General features: G+C 43.6%; 1 protein-coding gene across 1 annotated transcript in view; it reads left to right on the top strand.

Moving 5' to 3' along the window:
- Window positions 1-22523, top strand: part of dnah5l (dynein, axonemal, heavy chain 5 like) — an 84955-nt gene that overhangs the window by 21472 nt on the left and 40960 nt on the right. Inside the window, exons 18-49 of the mRNA XM_085764017.1 lie at window positions 135-224; window positions 567-722; window positions 868-1007; window positions 2310-2461; window positions 3688-3892; window positions 3991-4078; window positions 4538-4661; window positions 4916-5091; window positions 5659-5751; window positions 5850-5953; window positions 7273-7369; window positions 7451-7531; window positions 8302-8556; window positions 9370-9519; window positions 10753-10871; window positions 10943-11079; window positions 11177-11339; window positions 11455-11566; window positions 11754-11882; window positions 12672-12871; window positions 13597-13750; window positions 14596-14706; window positions 14803-14958; window positions 15112-15240; window positions 16209-16424; window positions 16515-16661; window positions 16753-16925; window positions 17652-17722; window positions 18044-18151; window positions 20431-20618; window positions 21921-22115; window positions 22382-22516. Of these exons, the coding sequence (XP_085620143.1) occupies window positions 135-224; window positions 567-722; window positions 868-1007; window positions 2310-2461; window positions 3688-3892; window positions 3991-4078; window positions 4538-4661; window positions 4916-5091; window positions 5659-5751; window positions 5850-5953; window positions 7273-7369; window positions 7451-7531; window positions 8302-8556; window positions 9370-9519; window positions 10753-10871; window positions 10943-11079; window positions 11177-11339; window positions 11455-11566; window positions 11754-11882; window positions 12672-12871; window positions 13597-13750; window positions 14596-14706; window positions 14803-14958; window positions 15112-15240; window positions 16209-16424; window positions 16515-16661; window positions 16753-16925; window positions 17652-17722; window positions 18044-18151; window positions 20431-20618; window positions 21921-22115; window positions 22382-22516 (4554 nt within the window). The remainder of the gene's footprint in view (window positions 1-134; window positions 225-566; window positions 723-867; window positions 1008-2309; window positions 2462-3687; window positions 3893-3990; window positions 4079-4537; window positions 4662-4915; window positions 5092-5658; window positions 5752-5849; window positions 5954-7272; window positions 7370-7450; window positions 7532-8301; window positions 8557-9369; window positions 9520-10752; window positions 10872-10942; window positions 11080-11176; window positions 11340-11454; window positions 11567-11753; window positions 11883-12671; window positions 12872-13596; window positions 13751-14595; window positions 14707-14802; window positions 14959-15111; window positions 15241-16208; window positions 16425-16514; window positions 16662-16752; window positions 16926-17651; window positions 17723-18043; window positions 18152-20430; window positions 20619-21920; window positions 22116-22381; window positions 22517-22523) is intronic.

The raw sequence follows: 22523 nt of genomic DNA, 5'->3' as shown, positions 1-22523 counted from the left end.
AAAAAAAGGGGGAGGGGGCAAACCGTGACATCCAGCATTCAGATCGTAGTTTGCAGCACTCACTCGCTTGCTCATGCTAACCCCTCCCATTGGCAAAATGCCATCACTTGTCTGTCTGCCCCCCCCCCCCCCAGGTGGCAGGTAGGGTCCTGTGGTGTCGTCAGCTCTACAGGAAGATCGAAGCCCCCATGTTGATGCTGAAGAAGAAGCTTGATGTCCTCAAGGTACAGTCTCACATCAGCGTCACGGATCATGTGGAAGCTTTAAATCGACATCCCTTGTTTTTTTTTTGTTTTTAGTATGTTTTTATCTGAACTTTGATTTATAAGTATTTTAACCTATTTATTGCACTCACCGCACTTTCTTTCTTTCTCTTTTCTTGGTGTATGCTTGCCATCGTTACTGTACATTCTGGTGTGTATGTATGTATTTGTATGTACAAGGCAGTTGTTTCTTACGGCGCTACTTGCCCAAGACAAATTTCCCTTGCGAGACAAATAAAGTTCATTTGATTTGATTTGATTTGAGCGTGACCTCACTGGCCCCGCCTCCTGTCTCCCTCACAGGGACCGGAGCTGACCAAGGTGATCCAGACCTACAACAAGATGGCGGTGGTGTTCCTGCAGTACGAGGCGCTGCACCTGCGTGGGTGGAGTCAGGCTGCAGAGAGCGCCCCGCGCTGTCTGAGCGCCGCCCTGCTGGTCAGACATGAAAACAGCAAGGTACAGTATGACTGACCACTCAGAGTGGACGTGAGGACAATCTCAGTGTTTGTAGGACAGGTGTGAGGACGAAGCAGGCCGACCGAGCACCAACAACACGTCCTCCAGCGTTTTAAACTCCTGTTGTTGTGGTTTTGTTTCCCAGGAGATCTTTGTGAACTTGGACCCTGTAGTCCTGGAGGTCCTGCAGGAGACCAGGTGGATGACCAAACTGGGAGTGACTGTACCAGGAGTCATCGTGAAGATGGCCACCAGAGAGGCTCAGCTCAAATCCCTACACAGCCGGTGAGATACGGCTGACACTTGTTTCATTTGTAGAAATGGTGACGGATCAGCACGGGGTTATAGGACACTGTAGATAATAATGTTTTATTATCCATGACAAATGTCACAGAAAAAAAATTATTTCACAAAACTAACTCTTCAGATTGTTTTAATTTTGTCACATTTTTTCATGTTAAACTCAAAACATCAACAAGTGAAATGGAGTGGAAACTGAATTTCAGGAGTTCTTCTTTCTTTACCTTTTACAATGCATTCTGGGATACTGCAGCTGTGATGCAGCCTCCACCTCCCCAATTTGAGGGACCACTTCACATCCAAACCAAACTTATCTCACACTGCATTTCAATCAGTATCATTTTTATAAATAAAAATGTACAAGACCTTTGTTGTGGTTCCTGTGAGTCCTGGTGTTCTGTTCTTGTTCTTTTGCTCCTTGATTAACTGGATTTATATTGGTTGTGTACATACTCTTCACCAGTGATGGGAATAACGGCATTATAAAATAACAATGTTTTTTTCAGTAATGAGTAATCAAAAAAGTTACTGTTTCCCCCGTCATGATGCCGTTACCTTTACTGACAATAAAATACACTGTTTTACTTGTCTCAAGAAGTCCCGTCACAAAATAACACACCCGTTAAAGTGTACGTTGTACAGGCCTACACATTTTATTTCAATCCATCAACGGGTCGGAAAAAGGCCGAACTAACCAACTCACTCAGTATTCCTCCACAAATACTGAGTGAGTTGGTTAGTTCCAGATAAACAGGAGGTAATTCAGTTACTAATTCTAATTCAGTAACTAGTAACTGTTAAAGGTGTAGAGAAATGTCCTGTTTGTCGCGCCGAGTTGTCACAAGCTGCAACACGAATTTACCCAAGTAAGGAAAACGAATTTGATTGGTCGTTATCAAGCGGGCGGGATATTCAAAGCTTGGAGCGAGACCGAGCTCCGTGTGTGTGTGCGTGTCTCAGACGTTTGAATGACGGATGACAGATCCAATATCAGTGGCTGGTGAATCGTGTACAGGCTGACATATAATCCGTGCGCCTGCATTATCCAATGCGGAAAAAAAATACCACACTTTTATCCTGGATTTACTCAAAAATAGAATTTTGCACAAAGTTTGGCCTACATCATCTGATAGATGAGTTATTACACTAATCTTATGACCCAGAGTGGGCTCAAATTCAATTTTCTTTTCTGTACACCTTTAATAATGACTTTTTAAAAGTAACATGCCCAACACTGGTCTTCACTAAGCTCTAACATGGTTTAACGTCTTCTCCTCTGTGCTCCAGGCTGCTGGAGCTGCTCCGGGACTACAGCTGTGTGGTCGCCAGGATACCGCCTCTCCTCCTCCCTCTGATGCAGCCCTTCATCAGCCAGGTGGAGGCAGCGCTCTCCCCCGGACTCACCACACTGTCCTGGACCGCACTCAATACTGACGGATGTAAGCAGGAGCAGACTAAACCAATACAGTGACCCCGCGTCAAAATGTCTGTTAATGTGAACAGTTCAGCAGGTGGAAGATGAAATGATCTCCTAAAGGCATGAAGTTACAGATGACACATTCCCTTTACATTTTAAACGATAAGATTTTTAATTTTTATTTACATCTTTTATATTTTCAAACTGACAGAAAAGGAAACAAACAAAGATTTGGGCCCCCTGCATAGTTAGTGGCTAGTAGCCCCCCCTTTGGAAACTATCACAGTTTGTAAATAGTAAATATCTTGTCTGATACCTTGGTCAAAGTTCTCTGAGAGCTCAAGTCTCCTGGGTTTCCCATTCTTTTGCAGGCTGTTGCTTTGTTTCCCTTTTTCACTCTAAAACTGTAAAAAAAAAACAACTAAAATAATACACTGATACTGATTAAAATATTGAAAAAGATTATTTTATGTTTAAAGGGACATTGTGTAACTTCTCCTGTTATCTATTCATGAAAATCGATTATTTGGTTCAAAAGTCATGTTTTTCATTAATCAGTAATCCCCCCATCAACAAACTGAAGTGTTCCTTTCAGCTCTGAATGAGCCGTTCATATCATTCATATCTCCATGGAGCGGGTAAGCTCGGTGCTGCTGCCATGTGGTGTCGCCATGTTTCCACATGCTGCCACGTTCAGTGGCAGCGTGACGGGAGGAAACCACGGAGCTGCGGTGCAGTGAGGAGGAATGGAGCGTTACACTGATGCTGCATTCACCTGCAGTCGGGCAGACGGCCGTCGCTAACAAACCAGATGTAATTTTAGTCACAGAAGTCCAGAGAAAGCCGGTAAAACGTGGGTCAGGTAAACAATACCACATCGCCATGACAACATATTGTCACGTGTATTGTTTTGCCTCGTGCTGGCGGACCACTTGTTTACATAGAGGCTTGTTTATGCCGTTACGTGCAGCAGTTGTCGTCTGTCTGCCGTCTGCCCAATTTCAGGTGAATGCAGCATGAAAAATACGATTGAGTTGCTTGCGATATACAACCACAACGCTAGATGGGAGGAATTTACCTCTAACTTCATGTCTTTTGGAGATCATTACATCTTCCAGTTTCTGAACTGTTCACATTAGCAGACATTTGGACAAGGGGTGCCCAAACTTTTGCATTTCACTATCAGTAAACATGAGCACTTTGAAAGGTGAAGAAACATGTGATGGTAACAGAGCTCCTGTATCTCAGTCATAGACGGTGTGTATGTAGCTCTGAAAGAACTGGACCAGGTGTCCAGAGTGGCCACAGATCTGCTGGACTGTTGCATCGGCCGGCTGCTGGGTGCCGTGTCCTCCTGCTGTCTGCTGGTCCTGCCTGAAGACCCCGTCCCCCCCGAGGAGCTGCTGCTGCAGACCGACGCCTCCGTCCACGCTGCTGCCGCCACACTCAACTGGTAACACTCGTGATTTATCTAACACTGTCACAGCAGCAAGGTCACCTGGCTATCAAACACTATGGTGTATTTGTGTGTGTGTGTGTGTGTGTGTACAGGCAGAGTCAGCAGGTGGAGAAATATGTGTTTGAGTTGATTGAGGAGTTGCAGAGGAAGATGAAGCCAACAGAGACTGTTAATATGGAGGTAACACGCACACGCGCACACACACACACACACACACACACACACACACACACACACACACACACACACACACACACACACAGAGTAATGTGTCATACTTAAATTGATTATTACCCATTTCTGAGTTTTTCCTCTGTGGTTGTCCTCTCCTTGTCTCCTTTCCTCTCCTCATTTCCAACCCTTGTTTCTTTTATTTATTTATTTATTTGCACAGTTAAAGTAACAATTTAACAATTTAAAGTCCAGGAAGAGGCGAAAACTCAATGAGCTTACCAGGTGCCTCCACCTATAATTAACAATAAAATATAATATCATACTAAAGAAAACAAAATATATGAGCAATCAGAAATATATACGTAGATGATAGAAATAAATGAAAATTTACAAGGAAATTACACAAAAAGAATAATGATCATCTTCCCTCCTCCTCCTCCTCTTCCTCCTCCTCCTCCTCCTCAGGAGTCTCTCCAGTGTCTCCACCCAGACTCCAAACAGAAGACCCGCTGTCAGTCTTGTCTTCCTTGTCGTTTCTACAACCTGATTGGTCAGCTCTGTCATCGGAACACTGAAGCCTTGGTCAAAGGTCAGTCCTCTTTCCTTCCATGTCTCCTCTGTCCTTCTTTCCTTCCCTCCATCCTCTCTGTCTTTTCTTCCAGAACAGTAGAAATAAGTGAGACATTAAGAATAATTTTTTCTCAGTTTCAAAGGAGCTTCATAGAAAAAACCCACAATCCATCTCATTCTTCATCTCTTCAACTCACTTTATTCACACAGTTTTGTTTTTGTTTAAGTGCAAATGATAGACAGATAAAAGTCCCGATTCCATTTTCTTCCCAGCCACCAAATCCTCTCTGGATGCTCTGAGGAGGAGACTTCATGTTGTCAAGTACCAGCCTTCCTCCTCCACCTCCTCCTGCAGCAACAGCCAATCAGCTCCTCCTCCTCTCTTTAAAGCCTCCATCCAGCTGTCCATCCCCAACATCGTCCTCAGACCCAGTCTGGACGACATTCAGGTGCTTCACAGACAACCGAGGGAACAGCTCGTAAAACCACATGGATTTCGGTAACACTTTACAATAAGGGTCCCTTAATTAACGTTAGTTAGTACATTATTAAGCATTAATTAACTGTTTACAGATATATTAACAATCATTATTATGTATTACTTAGGATTAGGAATCACATTAATTACTGTAATCTAGCCTATTAGAAAGCAGTTAATTAATGTTTCCTACTCAAAGTTAGTTAATAATTATTAAGTAAAAATAAAAGCTGAATAATGTAATTAGTTATCATTATATATGCATTACTCAGCATTAATTAACACAATAGTTTATATATTAATGCTTAATAATGTAATAACTAATGTTAATTTAGAGACCCTTATTGTAAAGTGTTAGCTGGATTTCAATCTAGGGAGCCTGCACATTACAGATTTTTTTTGTCAATTCTCATATTTTGGGGACCAGAAGGCAAGACAAACTCCCAGATATATGTTAAAGAGCCTTTAACTCCCTTTAAAGTGATATTTCCATAATACATGTATGTCCCCTTTAATGACATCTGTGTGTGTGTTTCAGGCCACAGTTAATAAGCTTGTGAGCGTTGTGCTGTCCGTGACCAGAGACATCCCTCTGTGGACTTACTCTCACATGCAGTACAGACAGCAGCAGGTACACTCATGACCGTCTCACTCGGGTTGTGTTTGCAGCAGACAGCCAATCACATGCCAGCATCTCTCTCTCTCCCTCTCTCTGTCTCTCTCCTGCAGGTGGAGCAGGCAGCAGTCCGAGACGCAGGAGACGATGTCCTGGTGAAGCCGCCGGTGCTGAAACCTCTGGACAGACAGCTGGCAGAACATAAAGACATCACCAAGTCAGTCCAAACACTATCTGATGTTTTTATAGAACTGATCAAATCAACATACGTTTCAGCCGAGACGTATGCTGCGTTCAGGACAACTTGCAACTTGCTCCAAGTTTTGAAAAATTAATTGAACTGCGTCAAACTCGGAAATTAAAGAAAATTCTGGTATCATCTCAGAGCGACTTCAATGTCAATGTTTTCATGCATCTTCATCTGCTTCCAAAATAAGAATAAATTGCTGCTGCATATATTTTTCATGTTCAGCAATCAGCCACAATATGCCAAACTTCTTTCGAGCATCCATGTTTTTTTCTCCTCCGAGTTGTGAACACTATGATGACGGAAAACGAAAATTTCTGAGTTGAACTTCTCTGTAACTTCTGTGTTGTCTTGAACGCAGCATAAAACGTGCCATCGCATGAGCCAGTCCCCATAGACCGCCATATTAGAAATTCCACTTTTATAACATGTTTACAGCCTGGTACAGAACAGTTTTGGGGTCTGCAGCTAATTTTCTCCTTCATAACGGTTCTTTACATAACTCACCTGTTTGCATTCAGTTAAAGGGATAGTTCAACATTTTTGGCAAATTGGCCCATTGCCATAATCCCTAGGTTCGTTACCTTTAATTGTTGGTGTGAGCTATTTTTAGAACGGCGGCGCAGAGACAGAGAGTTTTTTTCTAGGTAAATTCATGCGAAACCGCTGATGCGTGTTCCCGCCGGGGATAGTTTTTCAGTGAGCAGTCTCTGTACTGTATTTGCCTCTTTAACAACTCAGTCTTGTAACGTTTCATTATTATCTCATAGCGTGGTGAATGTGCAGGTCACAACTTGTCCGCGAGAGCGTTTTGGAGTTGTTGGATTGTGTATTTGATGAGTTTGATGAGGGAAACCAAGAAATCCCATGAGCCTCCGTAGCGTAGCTCTGAGCAGCTCGCGGCTCTGCTCCGCCATTCTAAAAATAGCTTGCACTGACAAATAAAGGTAACAAACCTACTGCTATGACTATAGGGATTATGGCAATGGGCCAATTTGCCAAAATGTTGAACTATTCCTTCAAGGCTTAATGTTATGAAGAATTGAGGGTGTGGCTTCTATGAGTGACAGGTTGGCAGTTGCAACAAACCAGAAAGCACCAAAGTCTTAGCCTCACACACATATGCACACACACTAGCTCATTGCCAATAAAAGTACACACCCATAGCCAGGCAGTTTAAATCACAGAAGGACGTGTTGGATACAAAGTCAGCCTGTTTCATCATTACACCTGTCACTGGACCTTCCATCCACATGGAGTCATGAGCCTGCTGGTGTTGTTTGGAGCAGGTTGGTGATCCAGCTCAGCTCCATCGTGTCAAGTCTGAGAGCTCCAGCTGCAGACACTCTCAATGAGCTCTCTCACTTCTCCACTCTGTGGAACCAGGTAAGTGTGTGTGTGTTGTGTTTGTGTGTAAGGTTATTGTTGTTTTTGTTGAGTTAGACTATAACAGCCTGATGTGTTCAGGACCCAGAGGAGCAGGTCCAGGCCTTACTGCAGTCCAACCCCTCACAGACCGAGTTCAGCTCTCAGATCTCCTTCTACTCTGTGAGTCCAGCTGTTACTGAGGATCAGGGTTCATAGATTAAAGGGATAGTTCACCCAAAATTCAAATTTCACTCATCTACTCACCCTCATGTCAACTAAGAGCTGTGAGAATTTTCAGAGTCCTTCTCTGAGTTACGGTAGCAAAGCAGTATTTGTCCATATAATGGTTGTGAATGGATACCAACTTTCTTCGTCCAAAAAGACACACCAAAAAACATCCAAATACCTCCATAGTGCTCGTCTGTAATGTCCCTCTTGTATTGAAGTCCCGACGTGAGGAATTGGTTCGCCGGTCAGTGCAAATCAGATTCAGAAGATTTGCACTGACACAGGAAGATCAGTGAACTGAGACACTGGGAGCTTCCACTACAAACAAGCTTAAAATATAGACTTATTTCATTTTTTTTCGGAACAATTTCTCATGTCGGGGCTTCAATACAAGAGGGACATTACAGATGAGCAGTATGGAGGTATTTGGATGTTTTTTGGTGTGTCTTTTTGGATGAAGAAAGTTGGTATCCATTGACATCCATTATATGGACAAATACTGCTGCGCGGACCCCCCCCGTAACTCAGAGAAGGAACAGAGGACTCTGAAACTTCTCCCAGCTCTTAGTTGACATGAGGGTGAGTAGATAATGAGTGAAATTTAAATTTTGGGTAAACTATCCCTTTAAGATCCAATAATCTAATTATTCTGCCACACTTTCTTTCGCTCAGCCTGAACCTGTGTAGCTGATCTCTTGTCTCTGTGTGTGTTGTCCCTGCAGAGGCTGGAGGAGCAGATCTCAGAGCTGCCAGCCTTCTATACAGTGAGTTCGGTCTTCTTCCACACTGACGAGCTGAAGCTGGCTCTCAGTCAGGAGTGTCGGCTCTGGAAACGAGCCTTCGGCGCCGCGCTGCACGACCGGGCATCGGCCGACATGGAAGACATCTTGTCGTTTGTGGACGGGCTGACCAAGCGTCTGCAGCGTCCAATCACAGACCTGGAGGATGTCCGAGGAGCCATGGGGGCGCTCAGAGAGGTCAGCCGGCGTGTGATTGGCTGCCTGGCCTCAGTCGGCTGTGTTTGATCATTAGTCTCACCATTCATTCCAGGAAATGCCAGGAATCTCAAAATAGCGCCACAAGTTTGTTTACGTCCCTTTATAATTTGATTGGTTTGGTTTCTAAACCAATAGAATATACTCGCAACAAAATCGTCACGCTGCATATCAGGACACCCTCGCGCGAGTTTTCGTTGCCGTTTCGCTTGCTCGCTGCATGTCAGGACGAGATGTGAGACTCAAGCATACAACTTAAATCTCCTAAATGTTGTCACATAGAGTTAAGTGTGTGTGTGTGTGTGTGTGTGTGTGTCTAGGTGTGTTTCAGAGACTTCATATAAATGTATGGGAGTGAGGGTTCAGAAATATGAGTGAAATAGTTGATAAACGGCAGAGATATCAGAGGAGTCCCAGCTGTGGCTCTGGCCAGTGACACTGATATAACTGTGGCACAGGCCTGGTCTGATCAGACTCTGCTGGGTCATCTGGCCTAGGTGAGGGTGTATGATGTTCAAAAGACTCAATGAACCCAGGTAACATCACTGATGATACGAATACGAATACAGAATACAAATGACTTTATTAAAATAAAACACTTGCCACCACAGACTGATAAAACATCTGCAGCATCTCACTACAGATGTTAAGAGATCATGATGCGCCTTAGCATAGCATCATGAAGATGTTTCTGGACGTACCACTCTAATGACAACTTTTCATTTATGCTATGATTTAATGATCCCATCAATACTCCTTCTCTAACTGATGATAATCCATTCATGACTGTTTAAGGTGCGGGAGGCTGAGGTCCGTATCGACGCCACGATTGGTCCGGTGGAGGAATCCTTCGCTCTGCTCAACAAACATGAGCTGCTCTTCAACAGCGGGAACGCAGAGCGTGTGGACGGCCTGACGTACGCCTGGAGCAACCTCAACGCTCTGGTGAGGCTTAGGGAAAGGTTGGAGAAAGGACTCCTCTTGTGTTACGGTCGCCACTGACCGATTTTAGGTTTTTAAAGTACCACATACATTTGTTTATTGCATCATGGCCTTTTGACTTTGTCAGGAATATTTAAACAAAATAAAACTCTTTTTTTCCACTAAAATTTCAAAATGCTCTGGTCAAAATGATGACATTTGTGTTTTTAGGGTCGGTTTCGACCCGGTTATAACAATAAGAGCAATAATGAGAGTTAAAACTGAAATCATACTGTGCAGTAAGTGTAAAACCAACCTTTCCATGGATAAGGAAGCCCAACAACTAGGGGTGTGATGATACACTCAGCTCACGAGATGAGACGAGACACGATATTGGGTTCACGAGAACGAGCCGAGATTTTAAGAAAACTACAACGACAAAATATATGACTGGACCAACAGACTTTTATTTGACCGAGTTGCACATGCATTTTGAAATGTTTTATTATAACTCTTTACATGCATGATGTAAGCATGAGCTTTTAATAAACTTCTTCTTCCACAAATTGAAACTAAAACTAAAATCTATGAAAGTTAAAATAAAATAAAATATTTCTGTAGTGCAAACAAATTGTGCAAAACCAAATCAAAGTTCTTCTCTGTCAATACAGAGTGTAAATAGTGCAAACAGAGCCTGACCAAGTATGTCACTGACAACTTGCTGCAACTACACAGCCATGTTCTTTTTAAAGAATATTAGCAGGGCGCATTACTGCCCCCACTCACAAATAGAAGTCTGGATAGCTCACAAATCTCGCGAGACAGATTTTTAACACGACGAGAAATATCGTCAAGTAAATCTTGCGAGATCTTGTGGCACGAGATCTCGTCACACCCCTACTAACAACGTAACCAAGAGATGAGAAACAAATAGGATGAAGACTTGCGTCATATCCGACCCTAACACAAGAGATGGTAGCAGAAAGCTAACACAAGATGAAGGTTACATTGAAGTCAAGGGGTAAACTGACACAAAAGGCCCAGGGGCCCACACCAAACATATTAAACCCAACATTTTCATGGATAAGGAAGCCTAACGATGCAACCAAGAGATGAAAAACAAATTGGATGAAAACAATTGTTTTTAGTGTATTATACAGCTGACTTAAGACTTGGGTCAAAACCAACCCTAACACAATATGGTAGCAGAAAGCTGACAGTGCAGTGGTATATTTTTGTGTGTGTGTTGTGTTACAGGTGGTGCAGAACCAGAACACTCTGGTGAAGATTCAACCCAGCATGAAGGCAGACCTGCTGTCTGCAGTGGAGAGCTTCCAGGACCAGGTCCAGAGCTTCTGCACCGAGTACAACCACAGGTACACGGATCAAGCACAAACAGTGATAATGTGTGTGCACAGCAAAGTAAAGACTGTGTGTGTGTGTGTAGAGGTCCAGGGGTGGAGGGCGTGGCTCCAGCCGAAGCCAGCGAGCGGCTGCAGAGTTTCCAGGCTGAGTTCGATCAGCTGTGGAGGAAATACATCACCTACTCTGGAGGAGAGGAGCTGTTTGGACTCCCTGTGAAAGGTGAGACTGTCTGACCTCCCTCTGCTCCTCCCTCTGCTCCTCCCTCCTTCCTTCTCCTCTCACTTCCTTCATAACCAGCCCTGCTCTTTCCCCGCAGAGTATCCAGAGCTTCAGAGAATCAAGCGGGAGCTCTCTCTGCTGTCCAAACTTTACAGTCTGTATAATTCAGTCATCGACAGCGTCACCGGCTACTACGACATCCTGTGGTCTGACCTCAACATTGAGAAGGTCAACACTGAGCTGCAGGACTTCCAGAACAGGTGCAGTATAAGAAGGAGTTGCTACTTTGCTAAACATTTTCATTGCCGAAAAAAGAGAAAGGTGCCAGTGCTTTTCGTAGCATCCATTTCAAAGTTTCTGTTTTTTGGTCTACAGGATCAGGAAGCTCCCAAAGGCTCTGAAGGAGTGGCAGGCCTTCAGAGATCTGAAGAAAACCATTGATGACTTCACAGAGACCTGCCCACTGCTCTACATGATGGCCAACAAGGTGGGACAGCCCAATGAGCCCGTCTGTTGGACCTTTTTTATAATATTCCAGATATATGTTTGAAAGTTCTACTGCACTTCGGTGACATTGTTTCCCAGATTCATGTGAGATCTCTTAGTCAAATTACAGATCTTAACAAGTTGCCATGTAAATCTCCTTTAAAGCTCTAACTTCCTGTCCCCAACAGGCCATGCTGCCCAGACACTGGACTCGCCTCAGTGAGTTGACTGGTCACAGCTTCCAGGTGGAGTCAGAGAGTTTCTCCCTCAGAAACATCATGGAGGCTCCACTGCTCAAACACAAGGAAGACATCGAGGTACTGATGAATCTGATAATAAGAGGCAAATCCACCTAATTTTACATAATTTCTCCCATTCAAAGAGGAACTATGTAAGATTTGTACCTCAATTAAACAGCTTTGGAGTGGGTTTGATGGTTAAGTGACTTGTTACGAGGAGAATGGAGGCTCTCTGCCTTCCACCCAGCATCTCTCACAAGATCAGCGCCTCTGTTAAAAGGGTTTTCTATGGAGTTTTTCCTCAGTGGATGTGAGGGTCTAACAGCAGAGGATGTTGTTGCGATGCCATGTAAAGCCCTTTGAGACAAACTGTTTGGAAAAACGGGCTATACAAATAAAATTGCCTTGCCTTGCCTCTGACCTGGTGTCCCAGATTTCATCTGGCGAGAAACATGGACTGCTTTTTGAATTTGTCGTGAGATATTCACACACAAACCTGTAGACGGAGTTCTGTAGAGAAGAAAAGCAATTGCACAGTTTCCCTTTAAACATCCTCATACTAGCACATATTCCATATTCAGTTTTAACTTGTTTCCTTCATTGAAAAGTTGAGAATAACCTTGAAACGTCCAATATATGACCATCCAAAGGTGGAAATTACTTTTAAAAGCCTGTCAGAGTCTGGTATTCTCCTCTTGAGACCAAGGTTAGAAACAGAAAAAAAAAGAAAGAGGGAGAGGCAGTAAGAACTGTTTGAGCTATTAACTTGAAAGGTGAGAGGTCCTAAAAAATATATCAGTCTGACCCCCCTCCTGAAATGGGCCCTAAATCCAGACCCTGTTGTAACCTTGTGTATGTGTGTGTCAGGATGTTTGTATCAGCGCGGTGAAGGAGCGCGACATTGAGGCCAAGCTGAAGGACGTGGTGGCTGAGTGGAGCGCTCACACTCTCAGCTTCGCCTCCTTCAGGACCAGAGGAGAACTGCTGCTGAGAGGAGCCGACACGGCCGAGAAGATCTCCATGATGGAGGACAGTCTGATGGTGCTGACATCGCTGCTTAGCAACAGGTGGGGGGGGACGATGATAGACAATGACATGATAATAGCAAAAAACAGTGGTGCGGTGGATATTCAGGTAATGAATGACTGAACAAACAAATTTCATTTCATTTATTAGTTTATTTCATAGGGACAGTGCACCACTAATCAACAGAGTTAAAAGAAAAACTGTAAGTGGGCCAGAGTTAGCCAACAAGGCTAGTTTTCATCCGTTGTCCCTGGCCAGATGTTAAAGGCAACCTAAAAGCCAAAAAAAGGGGCAACAATTAAGTACTTTCAAAACACAACTTACATAACAATCTACCTAGTAAAAGCTCATAATAACAAGTAAAACAGGTAAGAAGTCTGACATACAGCATGACAAAAGCTCATGGCATGCAGACATAACATGCAGACAGGGAGAAGAAGAGCGAGAGAAAGCAAGAGAAGGAAGTACAGCTTGTTTTTCTTATCACCAAACGAGGCTGCTCTCTCTCTGACAGCTGCCCACTTGTTTATATCTGATATGCTCCGCCTGGCTCCATCTAGTGGCCAAATTAAGAATTTGGATTTGCGATAATGCTCCTTTAAAGACCAGGCAGAGATTTGCATACTTTATTAAATTATCCCAACTCAGAAGATCATGCTTTTTTTAAAATAAGGCAATGATGGTAGGAGTTAGGTTTTTGATCTAGGATCTTAAGGCTTTGTGCAGTGCTGAGGTCGTCATGGTTACGCTCCTCCCCCCTGTGCAGGTACAACGCTCCATTCAAGCCCTCCATCCAGCTGTGGGTGCAGAAGTTGTCCAACACCTCCGAGGTCATTGAGAAGTGGTTGTCGGTTCAGAACCTCTGGATCTACCTGGAGGCTGTGTTCGTGGGCGGAGACATCGCCAAGCAGCTGCCGCAGGTCACAGCCTCACTATGTCCTGTTGCCATGCCAACCTTTACCTTCATCTACCTAGTTTCAACACCACAGTACAGAAAGTTTCTCTGGTTACGTTGCGTTAAAGAGATAGTTCAACATTTTGGCAAATTGGCCCATTGCCATAATCCCTATAGTCTTAGTAGGTTTCTTACCTTTAATTGTCGGTGCAAGCTATTTTTAGAACGGTGGAGCAGAACCGTCAGCTGCTCAGAGCTACACTATGGAGGCTAACAACTCCAAAACGCTCTGGTGGACAAGTTGTGACCTGCACATTCACCACGCTATGAGATAATAACAGAACGTTACCAGACAGAGTTGTTTTCGAGGTAAATGCAGAGACTGCTTGGTGAAAAACTGCCTCCGACGGGAACATGCATCTGAAACGCATGAACACGCATCTTTTGCATGAATTTACCTCTAAAACAACTGTCTGGTAACGTTGTGTTATTATCTCATAGCGTGGTGAATGTGCAGGTCACAACTTGTCCACCAGAGCGTTGTGGAGTTGTTTGATTGTGTATTTGATGAGTTTGATGAGGGAAACCAAGAAATCCCATTAGCCTCCACAGCGTAGCTCTGAGCAGCTCGCGGCTCTGCTCCGCCGTTCTAAAAATAGCTTGCACCGACAATTTCTGTAAATGTAACGAACCTACTCCTAAAACTACAGTATAGGGTTATGGCAATGGGCCAATTTTCCAAAATGTTGAATTATCCCTTTAAAACATGGTAGAATAAATTTTTGAGCATTTGTCATGTTATGTTACATGTTGCTTGAAAATTTCCACCCACATTAATCAGAATTTGAATTAGCCTTTTTTCTCATTCAGGAGGCCAAACGTTTCCAGAACATTGACAAGTCATGGCAGAGGATCATGCAGCGAGCACATGAGATTCCCAACGTGGTGCAGTGCTGCGTGGGAGACGAGACTCTTACCCAGGTGCCGCCTGCCCACGTGCCTCTGTGCAGCTTAACACTCACAATGCTCCGAGTCGACACGGTTGTTAAATGAGAGTCTCTCTTCCCGCTTCTCCAGTTGCTCCCTCACCTCCTGGAGCAGCTGGAGCTCTGTCAGAAGTCGCTGTCCGGTTACCTGGAGAAGAAGCGCCTGGTGTTCCCTCGTTTTTTCTTTGTGTCCGACCCCGCCCTGCTGGAGATCCTGGGTCAGGCCTCTGACTCACACACTATACAGGTAACACACATGTAGACAATTCAAACAAAAGTGATATTTATCATTAGTTTTCATTTTTAGTCCATCTGTCTTTTGCCTTCCTTCCTGTGTTACTGTTTTTGTTGTCGTTGATGAAGTCATATTTGAATTCAAGTTCCCTCCTCTCTCTGTCAGGCTCATCTGCTCAGTCTGTTCGACAATGTTAACAGAGTTGTTTTCAATGAGAAAACCTACGACCAGATCCTCAGTTTTCAGTCTCAAGAAGGAGAAACTGTGGAGCTGAGCCAACCTGTCCTGGCACAGGTAAAACCTAATCTAACACCTTATTATAACATTACAGCCAGCACAACACAGCAAATCTGCAAAGAGGCGTCAGAAACAGGGAAGTGGTGACATTTCCTTCATTACGAGGAATTATCTGGGTGTTCCGCCAGTGTGCCTGAGAGTGTTGACTGTTTTGTTGTGACATCACAAAGTTACAGAAGTCTTGACGGCTGGTTTTAAGACTCAGTTTCTGAATACAGGCTGTGTGCATTTCTCTGTGGACTGAGGCTTTGAAACTCTCGCAGTTTTTTTTTTTTTTTTTTTTTAAGTATATTTTTTGGGGCATTTATGCCTTTATAGATAGTACAGTTGAGACAGACAGTTTCCTCCCGGGGGAGGCAGAGAGAGGGGGGATGACATGCAGCAAATGGCGCCCGACGCGGGACTCGAACCGGGGCCGACCGCAGCGAGGACTGTGCCTCTATACATGGGGCGCCCGCTCTAACCACTACGCCACGCGACGCCCCTCGCAGTTTTAATATAGAACCTAGAGCTGCTTTATAATCACACTACACATGGACATCTACCTTTATACTGTATGGAGCTTTAACACAAACATCTACCTTTATACTGTATGGAGCTTTAACACAAACATCTACCTTTATACTGTATGGAGCTTTAACACAAACATCTACCTTTAGACTGTATGGAGCTTTAACACAAACATCTACCTTTATACTGTATGGAGCTTTAACACAAACATCTACCTTTATACTGTATGGAGCTTTAATACAAACATCTACCTTTATACTGTATGGAGCTTTAATACAAACATCTACCTTTAGACTGTATGAAGCTTTTAGAAAATCAATATCCTGAATCGTGTTGGCTCAGGATTGATACTATTTTTGACTCTCTGTTAAAACACATGAACATTATAATGAACTCAGACTTTTTCTTTGACTCCAGGAAACTGCAGATTTACTTGTAAGTCTTGTCTCTTCCAGGGGAACGTGGAGATGTGGCTTGGACAGCTGCTGGCTGGAGTAAGGCACACCCTCCATACCATCATTCGTCAGGCCTTTCTGACCATCAGCGACCCGGGCCTGAAGCTGCTGGAGTTCCAGTCAGCGTTCCCTGCACAGGTCGGCCTACTGGGAATCCAGATGATCTGGACCAGAGACGCAGAGAACGCACTCGTCCTCAGCAAGTCTGACAAGAAGGTGCTTTTATTTTGAAAAAACAGAGCATAAGGGAAACGTGCAGTGTACTGCCCGGTCCTCCTCCCTCACCATCCCTCCTCTGACTGACAGATCATGCAGACGACCAATCAGAAGTTTCTCGACCTCCTCAATGAGCTCATCGACATGACGACCAAGGAGCTGAGCAGGAATGAGAGGACCAAGTACGAGACCCTCATCACCATCCATGTCCACCAGAGAGACATCTTTGACGAGCTGGTGGGTGGACACTGGACAGAGCAGAGGGACAAACACTCAGTTTAATATGGATCAGGGTGGTTAACAACAGTTGTTACGTTATCTCCATCAGGTGCGTCTAAATGTGCGATCAGCATCAGACTTCGAGTGGCAAAAACAATCGAGGTTTTACTTCTTGGACGAGACAGACAGATGTGTCATCCAGATTACAGATGTGGAGTTCAGCTACTGCAATGAATACCTGGGCTGCACGGACAGACTGGTCATCACCCCGCTGACAGACAGGTACACAGACTGAACCCACCGACTGCTGAGGGACATATGATGCTTTTGTCATCCAGCCATTGCCATTTACCTTAAAGGGATAGTAGCATTTTTTTAAAGTGGGGTTGTGCGATCTACAAATAGCCCCTAAGTACTTTAATTGCAGTAGAAGACTCTCTGCACTCCTCCCGTTAGCAACGCCAGCCCATAGCCCTGCCCAGACATTTACAACATACATTGTTGTGAACAGACCCAAAGAAACGGCCTATTTTCGCGGCCTAAAAGAGGTTTTACCTGAAAAAAAAACACAGTTCCATTGTTCGCTATAATATAATTTTTTCCAGCCCCTCAAAGTGCAGGAAATTTGGACCTAACCAACTCATGTATCCCTCCGCCTAGGGTTAGCGCCCGCCGATCAGCAGTTGGTTAGGTCCAAATAAAAACTGTGTTTTTCCTGCACTTTGAGGGGCTGGAAAAAATTATATTATAGCGAACAATGGAACTGTGTATTTTTTTTTTCAGGTAAAACCTCTTTTAGGCTGTGAAAATAGGCCGTTTCTTTGGGTCTGTTCACAACACTGTATGTTGTAAATCTCTGGGCAGGGCTATGGGCTGGCGTTACTAACGGGAGGAGTGCAGAGAGTCTTCTACTGCAATTAAAGTACTTAGGGGCTATTTGTAGATCATACAACCTCACTTTTAAAAAATGCTACTATCCCTTTAATGCTCTTCTGAACATCTGTCCAGGTGTTACATCACTCTGTCCCAGGCTCTGGGCATGAGTATGGGTGGAGCCCCAGCTGGTCCAGCAGGAACAGGTAATACAGTATATATCTACTGCACTATCCTGCCAGTGGCTTTTAAAGGGATAGTTCAACATTTTGGCAAATTGTCCCATTGCTATAATCCCTATAGTTTTAGGAGTAGGTTTGTTACTTTTAATTGTCGGTGCAAGCTGTTTTTAGAACGGCCAAGCCAAGCCGCGAGCTGCTCAGAGCTACGCTACGGAGGCTAATGGGATTTCTTGGTTTCCCTCATCAAATACACAATCATTATACACATCATTCACCACGCTATGAGATAATAACGAAACGTTACGAGACAGACTTGTTTTCGAGGTGTGTGTGTGTGTTTTCCAGGTAAGACAGAGACCACCAAAGACATGGGTCGCTGTCTGGGAAAATATGTGGTGGTCTTCAACTGTTCAGACCAGATGGACTACAGAGGGCTGGGACGCATTTATAAAGGTGTGTGTGCAGCAGATGATTACAGCAGACTTCCTGCCTGCTACCATCTGCATTCAGTTACTGCTAATGGATCCTACTAAACACCACTGTTTAGAGATTTACAACATACAGTGTTGTGAACAGACCCAAAGAAACGGCCTATTTTCGCGGCCTAAAAGAGGTTTTACCTGGAAAAAAAATTACACAGTTCCATTGTTCGCTATAATATCATTTTCTCCAGCCCTTCAAAGTGCAGGAAAAACACAGTTTTTATTTGGACCTAACGAAAAGAGGCCGTTTCTTTGGGTCTGTTCACAACACTGGGACATATGGGCTGGCGTTGCTAACGGGAGTGCAGAGAGTCTTCTACTGCAATTAAAGTACTTAGGGGCTATTTGTAGATCATACAACCCCACTTTTTAAAAAAAATGCTACTATCCCTTTAACACTAGAACCGCCAACATTCTAATCCCCCTTAAAACGCCACAGCGGTCTCCCAGACCGTCACGTGTAATTACATTGTTTCCAGTCGCAAACAGTTCTGTAAGTGGAAAAAATAAGATTTAATTTTTAGTAGTGTTAGTCCTTCTTCATATTATGTTGTGTTGGGGTCTTGATTAGATGTGGTTGGGGGGTTAGACTGAGTGATGTTACAGCACCGCTTGTTGCACCTACAGCACACACTTCTGCCTACAGCTGAAAGTGACGCATCTGGACACGTGTGCTGCTCTCATGTCAAGAGTCGATGTCGCTGTTCACTGGATTTTTATTTTTTCTAGGCCTGTTTATTATCAACTCCAGTGTTTTACAGTTGTTCTACCTGGATATTATGTAGTTTAGGCTCCACGCCCACAGAAACCCGTTATTACCGGACTGGACAGCAGCCGAGATAATTAGGCTGCCTGTTATTACGTTATAATTCAATAATCATTATAAACGAGAGTGAGTAGGCTATTATGGCGCTTTATATCTAACACAGACTAATCATGATCTAGTCTGTCCTGAGCCCACAAAATAAAGTTTGTGAAGTGTCTGTGTAACGGAGCTCCGCGCACCTCCGTTACACAGACAGTCCGCGCACCTCCGTTACATCTGCACGGAGCACACGTCAGCTGACAGCTGACAGATGCGTATATCTGACAGATGCAGCTTACAATTTCCTCATCACTACCTGAGCCACCAACCGATCCCCCCTCCCTCACGTCCCGAGGAGTCTCCTGGACATATCCTGTATTCTCTGATTTTCCTTTTTCTTTTCTAACCGGCCTGTTTCAGTTATTGCCCGTATACAGTAGGCTAAACCCGGTGTCTCGTTCGTGCTCTCGCTCTCTCTCTCTCTCTCTCTCTCTCTCTCTCTCTCTCTCTCTCTCTCTCTCTCCTCATATAAAAATAAATATAGCCACATAGGAAAACAATAAGTGAAAAAAAGAAGCGTGATAACGGAAAATGGAAACAATGTAATAATTGCTGTGTGATCACAGCTGGACACAGCGATCTATAACTGCTGTTTATATGCAACGGTCTGTGGGACCGCTGCTGGCGGTCCGAGGTATAATTGCTCAGAAATCGAGTGTGTTTCATTTTAATAAGTTGTAAGCTTCAGAAACCATTAAACACATATATTTAGGAAAAGTCACGGACTGGAAGACCTGTAGGTTTAATGTAAACAAAGTAATTTACATAAGAAAAACGCAAACGGTCTGTGAGACCGTCTTGGCGGTTCTAGTGTTAATGTGCATCGTCTTCAACAAATAAACAATAAATGAAAATGAAAAACTCACATCTGAGCAGCCACATGTAGACAACACTGAAGGATCTACTGGGTTATGGTCAGTCAAACAAAGTGCAAAGTAACTTTTCTGGTTGCTGCTGTGTGTGTTCTTGTGAAACAAATTAAAGGTGATAGCTACAAGTTTAATTCCTCCTGGCCAGTAAGTGTCGCACTCACACTGCCTGCTCTCGCTCCAACCTTCCGTTGTACTGGTTGCCAGTTACAGCAGTAGACGTCATGACATCAACGTTCTAAGGCTGTTGCCACAGAGATCATTCCATGCCGACGTTGCCAACGTAACCAGATGTAAATATTTATATATTTCGGACCCGCCAAAATTTATTAAACAATTATTCATATACTATTTTTTTTTAAATTCAGTAAAATTAATACTTTTATTCTGCACCCCTATAGACATTCTGTGGTTGCATTATTTTTGAAAAATGTATCCTTTTGATGAAAAAGTTGTAGCTATAACCTTTAAAGGGTAAAGACTATGTATCTATCTTGTGTGTGTGTGTGTGTGCAGGTCTGGCCCAGGCCGGAGCCTGGGGCTGCTTTGATGAGTTCAACCGCATCGAGCTTCCAGTCCTGTCTGTCGCTGCCCAGCAGATCTACATCGTCCTGCAGTGTAAGAAGAACAAGAAGAAGCAGTTTATCTTCACTGATGGAGATGTGGTTGACATGGACCCTGAGTTTGGCATCTTCCTCACCATGGTAACCAAGAACTAATGAAGCACCCTGCAGGGGGTTTGGGTTGCTACTCACAAAAACATACAGAGCCTGTTAGTGTGGGGATGTTCAGAGCTTAAAGGGATAGTTCAACATTTTGGCAAATTGGCCCATTGCCATAATTCCTATAGTCATAGCAGTAGGTTCGTTACCTTCATTTGTGAATGCAAGCTATTTTGCTCAGAGCTACGCTTTGGAGGCTAATGGGATTTCTTGGTTTCCCTAATCAAACTCATCAAATACACAATCCAACAACTCCAAAACGCTCTGGTGGACAAGTTGTGACCTGCACATTCACCACGCTATGAGATAATAACGGAACGTTACAAGACAGAGTTGTTTTAGAGGGAAATACAGAGACTGCTTGTTGTTGTTATCTCATAGCGTGGTGAATGTGCAGGTCACAACTGTGCTTTGGAGTTGTTGGATTGTGTTTTTGATGAGTTTGATGAGGGAAACCAAGAAATCCCATGAGCCTCTGTAGCGTAGCTCTTAGGTAACGAACTTACTACTATGACTATAGGGATTATGATCCTTGACAGCAAAGCAAAAGAAAATCAGTGTGATCAGAACCAAACTCAGAACAGAGATTCAGCCCTGAACAACCTCAGAACCAGAAATCAGTGGCTATACAACTCGGTTTTAGTCCAGAATTAGCTCAGAACCTTTCCAGAAATCATGACACAGAACCAGAGAAGAGGAGGTTAACTCTCCCAGAACCAGTCTGTTAGCAGGGTAGGTACAACCTCAGGACCAATATAATATTAGAATAAATCCAGTTAAATAACTCATAAATTAATTTATTGTATAGACTATAATGACTAGATAACTTGATAGATAATTTATGAATAAGGGGTGGGAGTAAATAAGTTTTACTTCTTCCCGCTCCTTTTCGGATATGAAAAAACAAACAGACAAACAAACAAATAAATCAAATTATTTTATTTATTTATTTTTTTACTTTGTTCATAATTGTCTTTGCAAAGTTTTTATTTGTTATGTCTGTCCATTTCTGTATTATGTTTTATTTATTTTAACATGTCCGAAATAAACTTAAACTAAACTAAACTAAACTAAAACCAATCACAGTCCTGGATTTCCACAAGTAACTGTGACAGTTGAGGGTCCCGTCACTATGCCTCCAATTGATCATGCGCCCTGGCTACTTGGCCAAGGGGATGTCCCTTTGGCTGAATGGTTTGTGTGCATGACTGTTACCCGGGAGTCTGGGGTTGGAAGCCCGCCCGGGCCCTCTTCACCTTTCCACATAAACTTTTGCTCTTCCAGAACCCTGGTTACGCTGGTCGCCAGGAGCTGCCAGAGAACCTGAAGATTCAGTTCCGTACAGTGGCCATGATGGTCCCAGACCGAGCAATCATCATGAGGGTCAAACTGGCCAGTGCCGGTTTTCGTGACAACCAGGTTCTCAGCAGGAAGTTCTACACCCTGTACAAACTGTGTGAGGAGCAGCTCTCCAAACAGGTCTGGAAAATGACAGTGGTGATTCTTAATAAAATAATAATCATCAACAGGCACGTGACGGCTTTTATTTCCTTCACTCTCCACTTTTACATACTGACAGATTTCCGTTTTCTTAAATTTCCATACCTAAAAGTAAACTAAACCTTTCTTCACCTTGTTTTCAATCAGATTTTTCCTGTTTCTCTCAAAATGTAACAGACTTACATAATCATACTTTTCTATTTAAATTGGCTCAATGATATTAAACACGTCTCTATTTACACCAGGTCCATTACGATTTTGGTCTGAGGAACATTTTGTCGGTTTTGAGGACACTGGGAGCCGTGAAGAGATCCAACCCATCAGAACCAGAGAAGACGGTGGTGATGAGGGTCCTGAGAGACATGAACCTCTCCAAACTGGTGTGTG

This window comes from Trachurus japonicus, chromosome 20 (assembly GCF_045865225.1).
Source record: "Trachurus japonicus isolate A0001 chromosome 20, Traja_1.0".
NCBI lineage: Eukaryota > Metazoa > Chordata > Actinopteri > Carangiformes > Carangidae > Trachurus > Trachurus japonicus.
This window is presented reverse-complemented; position numbering and strand designations above follow the sequence as displayed.